The sequence below is a fragment of the Corvus brachyrhynchos genome, unplaced genomic scaffold (assembly GCF_000691975.1).
Source record: "Corvus brachyrhynchos isolate BGI_N302 unplaced genomic scaffold, ASM69197v1 scaffold12, whole genome shotgun sequence".
Taxonomy (NCBI): Eukaryota; Metazoa; Chordata; class Aves; order Passeriformes; family Corvidae; genus Corvus; species Corvus brachyrhynchos.
Window position 1 is genome coordinate 2,300,423 of NW_008237885.1, and position 10,708 is coordinate 2,311,130.

A 10,708-nucleotide genomic window follows, 5' to 3' on the forward strand; every position below is an offset into this window, starting at 1 on the left:
TGTCCTTATTCCCTCTCAAGAAAAAGACAACTCCTCTTAGTAATGCAGCTGTTCTGAGTTTAATAAACAAACTACACACCAGATGCTTCCAACTGCTGTAAGTATTAAGCCTCACAGATTTCCTAGTGCCAGAATAAAGGAGGAAAAGGAAGAAGGGTTTTTTTTCATCAATGTGAAGCAAAAGCATTTCATGTGTGTTACACTGTTAATTATCAGGTGAAATAAGAGCTGACTGAAATACTGACCCATTTTCTTGAAATGATTTGATTTAACCATGTAGACTTTAAGCTATGGACAAACACATATGCCTTTCTTGAGCTCCTGGACAGTCCAGAGACCTCGGCTGTGGGGAAGCCACGCAGAAAGACTGCAACTGCTTTGGAGTAAAGGTTGAAAACTTGCAGGTGACAATGCTAACGTCACTTCTTTTATGGACAGTGTTGTTGTTTTATTAAGAGTCAGAAACAAATCACATATGAACAGCTTCCAGAAAAAAAGGGAATTACTTTTTTCTCTTTGATTATAGTCATAACCCTTGCTAACGACAAAGCTCTCATTTGTTTTGTCATGGCACCAGGATTTCACACAGGTGCAATGCACAAATCTGTTTACGACCTCATACAATGCACAATCAGAATCATAAACTATATACTCAGTTTAGTAGAAAAAGTAAATAGGTACTGTAAGCGAACACTTCATGTTACGTTGGCAAATTACTCTCAAGTGATTGGTTGGTTGTATTGATCAGCAGATTTGAATAGGATGGACTGCTAGAAAACATTCTGACTAAATTATTTTGAGGCCATCACTCCTGTCTGATGCAAGAACTTAATGTTAAAAATCAAAGTGCTTCATTCTCCATTATGTCTCCTATTCTGTTTAACAGATGAGAAAATTGTTAATATCATAACATTTATCTTTCACATACGCTGTTACCATGGTACTGTGGTCTGTATCATTATTTTATTAAAAAAGGGTCATAATTACACATGTTAATATGATCCTCACAGTCCAAGTAGTTGTAATGAAAACATTGCCATGTTTAATGCATCACCTGCCCTATTTTTCTTGAAACTAGGCATTACTGAGTCTATTATGTTTTGACAACATAATCTCAGTACTGACACTAAGACTTAGCCTTTGACTGCTGAATTTCCCTTTAAAATTACAGCTTTTTTCAATTTTATGTAACATTCCACTGTTGTTAACTCTATCCATTCTCCTCTAGCAGGTTTGAACATTTGTGGGTTAATATATTAAACATAGTTTTGTGGTCTTTGACATGTGGGTTTCTTGTTAATATCCATAATGCAATCTATAGAAACCTGCATAACAATTCTAGAATTTTCTGTATTCAGTTTTAATGGGTTATCTTTGGAAGCAAATTAAAACCAAAAAACACAACTTGCATCAGTGCTGTAATTTATTTTTTATGTTGAAGTAATAAAAGTTTCAGTGAATACGTATAGTTACATTTGATAATGATTCAGAGTCAGTTAGTAAACTGAAGGCAACTGCTGCCTGCTGAGACACTGCACATAGAGTCCACCTCCCAAGAACAGCTCCAGCTCATAGAATCACAGAATCACAGAATGGGTCAGGCTGGAAGGAACCACAGTGGGTCATCTGGTCCAACCTCCCTTCACAAGCAGGGTCATCCTACAGCACATGGGACAGGATTGTGTCCGGACGGTTCTTGAATATCTCCAGTGAGGGAGACTCCACAACCTCTCTGAGCAATCTGTGCCAGTGCTCAGTCACATGCACAGTAAAGCCATTTTGCATGGAAGCAGCTCAAACTGGTTCACAAATCTGTGGGAATCATCCTTCCTAAAAATCCCACAGAACTGGGATGATTTGTGCATCTGAGACTCAGATTTTGGGAGCTTTCCACAGACAGAGGTCTGTGATGCCTCTTAGGAAACTGGAATAGATCAACCCTTACCAGAACACTGAGGCACAGGTTCCTTTCATCTTCCTCTTTTGCAGGAAATCTCTATCCTCTTTTTCAATTTTTTCCTGATTGTCTGTTTTTGAAATGTCTAAGTTTGGCCAGAGTCCAGGTAGTCTGCACTGCATTTATAGTACTGTGTACTTAGTCACCAGTAGAAAAATCTGCAGTACAGTGAACATGAAAAATTTGGGGATGATGCAAAAGCAATTCAGTTAATATTGAAAGAATAAACCTCATAGGGGTCTACAGCAATGGTTATGTAATTAATAGCATCTAATTTTTTATTAGTCTCCACTTTAAAAGAGCATTACATGTTAAGAACTTCTAGACTGCGCAGCAGAAAGGGTTTACACAATCAAAGGACTTTTCCTTAGGACTTAGTGCCTTTTTCTTGAACAGGTAATTGTCTTCTTTATAATTTCTTTAATTTATCAGCTGCTAACAGAAGAGAAATATTTAAATTGTGGCACACCAAAAAATTACCTTAGAAGAAGAGCTATTGGATGCAAGAATGTGCAAATAGAATCAATGAAAATCATGTAGATTCTCACATTTATGAATATGAATGCTTTTTCTTTTCTCTCCTTCATTCCCAATTTCATTTTCTCTGTAGATTTAATAGCTCTCTTAATCTCAGAAAAATGCAATGTATGAAGAGTGCATTCAACCTTTAGGGACTATTGAAGAAATGTATGCACAGTACTTCATACAAAGGCATCTCTGTCTCCTGGCAAAATATCATCATGCATAGTAGGAAAATAAGAGGAGAAATAATAATGTGGAAGACATAAATTTCTGGCAGAACTCCCTCAAGGATTACATTTTGGCAAGGAGTAGGCTGGTTGTTTGAGCAGCTGTTTATAAGATCCAATCCAAGAACAGCAGGGCAAGCTCCTCCAGTGAGGAGCACCTTCAGTGAAGCCCTAGTTCTTAGGGAACCATCTTACTCCTTGTCCAAAAGTCCACGGAGGTCTGCAAATAGATGAGAGCACCCTGGGCACACATCTTGGCTGCACCAGCTGAAAACAGTCATCAGATCACCTACATGTGGGCCGAGGCTAACACAAAAACCTGATGAGCCCATCAGCTCTTTGACTAGCAGTGTGGAGCAAGTACAACAGAGGACTTGCATCAGAGGGCTTGGCCATTGGTGCCTGTCAATAAGCTTTTAGATCCAGACTAGTTGGATGGAAATAGAATCAGTTACCACCGAATAAACACAAAACCAGAGAAACCAAAATCAAACTTAACTTCTCCTGAAACAAAGTTGCTGAAGACATAGAGAGGATGTGGAGATGGCTAAAAAGAGATGGATCAGGGGAGATTTTTAAAGGGTTCTCCTTGTAGAAAGCTGGATGTGCAAGTTCAGGAAAAAAAATTAAAAACAAAGACCTTCTGCTTGGTACCTGCTGTACCAGGGCAAAAGAAGTCTATGAGAATTGGCTTAAACTTCCTGGAGACCGTAAATGCTGAATCACAAGACTTGCTCCGTGGGGAACATTTGGAGAAGTGGGAAGCTTTGCCATGTAAGACCCCTGTGATCTGTACACTTAGACAGTGACACACTAATCTGGGCCCAGAAGAATAGACCACCTGTCAGGGCCAGGCTGGATAGGGCCCTGAGCAACTTCATCTAGTGAATGGCATCCCTGCCCGTGGCATGGGGCTTGGAAATAGATGATCATTAAGGTTGCTTCCAACCCAGACTGTTTCACGATTCTAGAATTCTATGATGTTATCTTTCATTGTATTTCAAAGTAAACGAATGGGGGAAACAAAGGAATGGAATACAAGTGGCTCAAAACTTACGCTTTCTGTTATTAGACATACTATATAAATAGATTGTAAATACTTTTTGGTAAAAGTGCTTAAGTATACTTTATTCTAACGTGCTGTGTGTTTTCTATTTTAATTTCATGCCTAAATCAATAGCTAATTATAATTTGACAAGAAAAAGCAATTGCAATGGATACGATCTACCTGCTCTGCTGTTAAATTGTACTGTGGTTGGCTGGCTTTACAGTGATACCACAATTTGTGTATATGATTTCCAGAGTCAACATAAGAATCAGGAAATAAATTTCTGGCAAATCATTTCAACACCACACAGAATTGCCCCAAAAATCCTTTGTCTGCGGTTGATAGAAGAAGGAAGATTTTGATGTCTAATTGTTGACACACATTTGTCCAGGATTTACACAGCATCCATCTTGGGTTTATGACCAGATGCAAATTAGGGAAACTCTATCCCAGACCATAACCATTTAGACAATGATTATTAAAGCAATGTATTCTTGAAGAATCTGAGAATACAATTACCATCGCAATTAACATCCATGTCCTTCTAGGCCTATCATACAAGCTCACATGCCCCTCCCCGCAACCTCCACCAAATACACACATATGAGAGAGGTTTTCTCTACCAACCTGCAAACTTGTTAAGAAATGGACAACTGGATATGTAAAAAATTCTGTTCTTTGATTTTCATGCTCACCAGTCATTAAAGGGTTACTTTTCAGAGCAAAAAAGAGTTGGTTGACCAAACTTTTTTTTTTCTTATAAAGAAGTGTCAACCCTGAGCTTGTAATTAAGAAGTTAAAATCTGTGATTTATATATATTTATATATATAAAAATAGATGATCATACTAAGACTAAAAAAGTGAAAGAAATCTCCATGTCAGTACTATATATTTGTTTGATCTGAAATTTTGTAGAAGAAATCCTTGTGACACTGAAATTAACTGATAAGAAAGATGTAGTTAGGTGTGAAACACACTATTGATCCGGTTGCTGTCAGTCTATTAGAGAACTGCTGTCTTGGTAGGGTAATGGACATAGTAGCAGAAAGTTCTAATCGATGTCAGAACAGTAACAAAAGGAAAAAGATTACATCACAAGAGATTATTTTCTGTCTGAACCCGTGAGGGGTCAAGAGCATTGTTTAACATTACCATCATGGCTGGTAAGCTCACGGTGGTGAGCTAAGTGGAAAATGGTGACAATTGTATAACATGGATAAATCCTAAAAGAAACTAGGTGAAACGGTGCTACTACTCATATTTTTACTGGGCATTAAGATTTAAGTCCTAAGCAACTGTAACATGACATTCTGAAGCTAGTGGAGCTACTACCATACTAAAAGATAAACTTATTTTTCAGCTTCTCTACCTTCATACCAATCTGATGTGGTTGGCAGATGGAGTGCAAGACATTCACTGCTGAGACATACACTTTTAGTGTTGGAGAGAAAAAATCCAGCCTTCCTCCCTATAACAGTGATCATTCTGATGACCTGAATCGTCCTACAGAAGTTCCTAAAGGAAACCTGGCTGTCAGTGAAAAACGGTTGCATTTTTTGTGTTCCTTTCTTGTCTTTTTTTGTGTTTTGTTGATAGTCTGTTGAAATGCAGCAGCCTTGAGTCAGGCTTGATTCAGAAAGAAAACTTTCTTGGTTTCTTCCCCCCCTCTTTTTTCCTCACTGGGGAAAAACACATACTGTAAGATCCTTTTTCCCTTTTGCAGCATAAAAGGAAATGAAGCTCAGAAAGTCTCCTGTAATAAAGGATTGAGAAAGAATTCTCTCAAGAGTGGATATCATCTTCAGAGATATCTGAAAAAAGCAGGAAGCAGTTCAGTCTGGCACCTGGTACTCTTTGGGAAAACGAAAATGGGAAGCAGGTTGCAGTACTGCTGTCTTGTAGAAAACTGCAAGTGTTTGTGGCATGGTCCATTGTCCAAGAGTATAAGAAAAGAAGAAAGTTGGCTGTTTCTGTAGCTAAAACACAGTTTGTCCGCCTAGATCCAGGATTATCTCCACTGTCTCTGCAGTACGAGACTGAGGAAGATGACGAGCAACGTCTGCAGTGACCAGCCAGGCTGTGTGGCTGAAGCCTCCACCTCCCTCCTGTCCGAGTCGACAGGCGGTGCTTCGGTGGTGACAAAATCAAACTCGGTGGGACAGATGTCGTCTGTGCAGCCGCTTCCGCTGCCTGAGCCGCTGGTTTCGTCACCTGGCACAAAGGAGTGAGGGAAACAATGTGAGTGCTATAGGTTACAGCTTTCATCCCTTTTCTCCCTTCCACGTGGCACCCCAGTGGGGATGAACACACTGGGAATGAGGAAGTGGTGGTCATGCTAAATTTCATTCAGTAAAGCTTCCAAATGAAAGCCACTGTAACTTAATTAGATGATTAAATGCTCTTCTGAAAAAGGATCAGGCTGCTGGCATTATGGAAAGCCCTCAGTGTTTTGATGCATTAAACATGAAGATAAGGAAGAGAACCAAAAGAAACAATTATATAACTGGAATTTTATGGAACAGAAAAAGACTTTTTATGTTGTCAGCAGTGCAGAGCACAAAGACTACAGAAAGTCATTGCAACAGAGCCAATTCATAAATGTTTCCAAAGTTAGAGTTATGTAATGACAGTTAATGGTTTCTTACTTGTATCCTGGAAGTTGACATCATTCCCATTATATGCGTTCTTCAGTTTGTTAGTCATGACACGTAAGGCCATGATTTGTTGTCGAATGAAGGTGTCTGGCCTTGTGATGTCCACATCTACTTCTGGATTGTTGATCTGGTTGGTCAAGCCATCGTTCATAATCTCAGGCAAGTATCTATACAGCAGAATGAAAGATTAGTTTGAGATGCAGTAATTTCAGAAATAAAACACTGTACAGTAAATGATGTGCTAAAAAATTCAATGTGTAGTTCTTAAACAGATCCATTAAAACTGTTTAAAAAATATAGTTTTTAATTTTACTGACTCCAAAGGACCTGTTTAGTAGCTGAGCTGCATGGGGAGAAGAAAGGATTTAAGTTTCTCATCCTCCTAACTTTCCATATACGCCCCAGTAAGAGCAATGACTGTGTGAACTATGAAAAAGGTTCGCAAGCCAGCAGTAAGTCACCGCATATTCATATCCTCTGCTGACATGAATGGTTGCACACTAAATTAAGCATCTAACCGTGCATTCTGCTGTTTTCATTTCTTTCTGCTTAAAAAGATATGAAGTCCTTTGTTGTATATAGTATATTTGTTCTGAGACAGTTTAGAAGCCTATCTCGAGGCGTTATGGCTTTCCTAGTTTAAAAGAGCACTTAATTTTCTTCTCCAATTCTTCCTTGCATCTCTTTTTCAGACCACCATGAACAACATCTCCAGCTTATATGACATCCAGGCCTATAAAAAGCATTATAATTTTACCAAACTCCTGTATTCTCTTTGATTTGGTCCTTATTCCTTTAAACCAGGCTATGCTTGCATGTCTTGTGTACTTTGTGCATAACATTTAAGGTATGACATTTCCCATCCCTCCACAAATCTGAATCTTTTATTCAGGCTCTTACCTTATAATTTCTTGATTACTGCAGCATTCCTTTCTCTGACCTTGAGTAATGCAGTCTTAGGCTGCTCACAGGCAGCAAGTGTGCTTTTGCACATCTTTCCCCCACAAAAAAGCAGCCCATGCCTCCAATCATGCTACAGTAAAAATCTCCATTACCTTTTGTTAAAGATGCACACTTTGTTCCCTGCTGCTCTTTGTCCTCAGGAAGCTCACCTTATAGGCATTTGCAAAGCTACATTTTTCTGTGCTTCAAATCTCTGTTAAAAATTATCTGTGCATTTTACAGCTGCCAGGCTGAAAATGGGTCGACATTATTTCTCTGTGCTGGCATGGTATCCCGAAAAAATAGTGCATCACAGCTTCCCTGTTCTCTCTTGTCTGTCTTTACCTACTGTCTTTGTCTCATATTTAGGCTGCAAGGGATATGGGGCAGATCTACCCTTTGTTTACCTTCTTTATAAGGATATGATCTATTTTGTAATTAGTTTGCATACCAGGCTGTCCTACTGATGTTTGTGGGACTCCTCATGTGCATATGTGCTCAGACAATAAGTAATGACAGCACAGTCTAGCCTACTAATGATAAACTTTCATGATGCCTGGTACCAAATATAGTTTGAGAGTACTTCACGTCACTCTCACTTGTGTGTGCCCAATTTTCTATCACCACTGAAGTCTGGCATTGATGACAGCATTGTTCATAGTGGTCTGGAAAAAGAAATATATCTAAAAATAAATGTGAAAGTAAGGGAGAAGAAAGGGCTTTCTCTGTTGAAGCCATGGTGAAGGGAAAATAAGCTCTGCATTCCTTCTGGAGGTTCACAAGAGAACAGATGCTTTGGTGCGCCAGGGAAGGGCTTAGTCTCAGCGTAATGGGTCCTCACTTTGCAAGATGAGATTCATTTGCCAGCAGTGGCTTTTGAAGGCTTACATGAGAATAATCCTGGGGGCGTGTGAACATCTAAGAACCAACCATGGTTGCCAAAATACCCAGCCTCAAGCTGCATGTCCTGTTGTTTCGCTAGTACCATGATGAGAAATAACATTGCTGTGGGGATCCCATCCAGAATCCTGCGGTCAGATTTACTATGGTGAGAACACAGAGCTACCTCCCCCAGTATAGCAGACCACGGTGTTATGAATCACTAGAGACAGAACAGGAAATAATTCTGCAGAGCTGCCTAGAGGCAGTAGGATGGAGACCTTGGCAGGCAGAGATGCTCTGGACTGCAAAGGAACAGCATCTCCATCTGTCACACATCTCTACAAATGAAAGGGCTGCTGTAGATAAATTACTCAGCCTAGTAGTAAATCAGCCATTTCAAGGTACAGTTGATTAAAAAAAGAAGGAGTGTAAGAATTGAACTACTGGCTCAGAGAGGATGACTGTCTTGCCCAGTATCCTGTCCATGACAATGGCCATAGCTGTTAGCAGCTAGAAGTGACCTGAAATTGCTAAACATTCATGTGGATTGCTTTCCTTTTTTATGAAGGATTAGGTGCTCTTTATTGCAAGCTGTCCATGAGAAGCTCTGAATGGCAGCTCACAGGCTTTCTTTGACTGATTTCTCTTTGATTTAATTTTGTCTTGTCATCAATAATAAAAGAAGAATGTACTGACTTAAAGCAATTAGAGAGTGCTCTGGCATGCATTTCATGAAGGCTCATATTTTGCACTGTGACTAATGTGCATCTGCTGTCCTTCTCAGGATCATCTAACTTTAAATGGGCCAGCCCATTCAGTTACAGAAAGTGATTTTGTCACACTATCACACACCCTGCTCTATTTGCCCAGGATCTGGTGATCCCCAAAGCATTCCTGGCATGTGTACCTCACTTAGGTGTGTAAGGGACACATACTTTATGTAGGTCACAAGAAATCCATGGCCTTACTACTGCCTAACAGTTAGTCAGATACTTAAATTCTCTTGGCATTTAGGACATAAGAGCAAAAGAATTAGAAAGGCTGAAGATTCATCTTTAGGTTTACACACATACCAAATCTTGTATGCTCAAATGCAAGCATCTGCATATAATCAGAGTCCCACTCTCACCAGATATAGTCACCACCAGATCCAGTCACCACCAGATCCAGTCACAGCTAGTCAGCAGTTTATTCATCAGTGGAGCAGGGACAGCTGTTAGAGTCCCATGTGCCTTTGGCCAAATGACTGATTCATTATATTTCACCTGCTGGGATTTACTTGCATAAACATAGACAGCTGGTGCCATTTGAATGCTCTTACTTATTCCTCCTCTTCTTGTCCCTAGCTCTGACAGGTGAGCTCTGAAAGCTCTTTCTGGATCATATCTGCAGGCTTGAGGGAGAGGTCCTGGACATTTGGGGCATCTACAGTTATAGTGTGTGTCTTTCTTTAGGCAGCTGAATTGAGTCTTGAATGCCACTTTAGCCACTAGGATGTAGGCCATTTGGTGTCATACTGCCACTCCAGTAGGGTTTGAATATCTGTAGGTCCAGGGTCTAATTTGCCAGTTCCAGGAAGGTGTCTTCGCTACTTAGACCATCTTACATAGCAGTAGGTAATGTGTTCAGGCAGTGGAAAACTGCCCCTTTGAGTAGACTGACAGGATATTGGGGCTCTTTTCAGGCACCATAACATTAGTGCTTTTCAAAATGCTCAAGCAGTTTTAGCCCAGGCTCTGGTCCAGAGGGGAGGCAGTGTCCTGTGTCATACTCATCCCAGAAGGCCCAGAGAGTCTCTAACGATACTACAACTGCATGGACCACACACTCCTTATTGTCTCACTCCGTATTTAAGTACCTGAATTTACATGTCTGAATGTGTAGCTGGATTCTACCCTCATTACTGAACCAGTTCACCTGCTTCTTTGGGGGCATGGGGGGGAGCAGTCAGAAAAGTCTATATTGAATGAAATATCTTTGAATAGTTTTCCTTTCTTTACAGCACTGATGCAGATATGGGAACACGCCGCCCAAGGTGTTTCATGAATGACAGCCTTGGAGAGGCAGCCTGACACATGTTCTGATGAAAGCATTTTGATGTGTGTGGGGTAGGGTTAAGTCACACTGAATAGGAAGCCATGTCTTGGGACTGTGATTTGACAGAAGATTTGTTGCTGGCTGGGCAAAGTTGTTGAACACAGCTGCTTTTGCTGCAGTTCCGAAAGTGGAGACACCCTTGTGAATTTTAAGCTTTGCTGCTGCTTCTTCTCTCGTTAATGATCTCTTTGTTGGCCTGGCCATTACAAGAAGTGTATGCCCATTATAAATGAAAAGAAGAGAAGTGCCAACCTGAATCAGTGTCTGTTCTTTGCATCCTCCTAGCAAAAAAGAAAAAAAAAAAAAAAAAAAAAAAAAAAAGCAAGCTTTCTTAGCCCTGAGAAGAGAGAAGCTGAACAATACTGTTTGTTTTCTTCT

At 40.1% G+C, this 10,708-nt stretch overlaps 1 protein-coding gene across 1 annotated transcript in view; it reads right to left on the reverse strand.

Annotated features, from left to right (window-relative positions):
* Positions 1-1,405: 1,405 nt before the first annotated feature.
* The window catches only part of GPC6 (glypican 6), a 527,821-nt gene continuing 518,518 nt past the window's right edge, over positions 1,406-10,708 (reverse strand). The window contains exons 8-9 of the mRNA XM_017732639.1: positions 6,401-6,576; positions 1,406-5,966 (exon numbers count right to left, since the gene is read on the reverse strand). Of these exons, the coding sequence (XP_017588128.1) occupies positions 5,764-5,966; positions 6,401-6,576 (379 nt within the window). The 3' untranslated portion in view covers positions 1,406-5,763. The remainder of the gene's footprint in view (positions 5,967-6,400; positions 6,577-10,708) is intronic.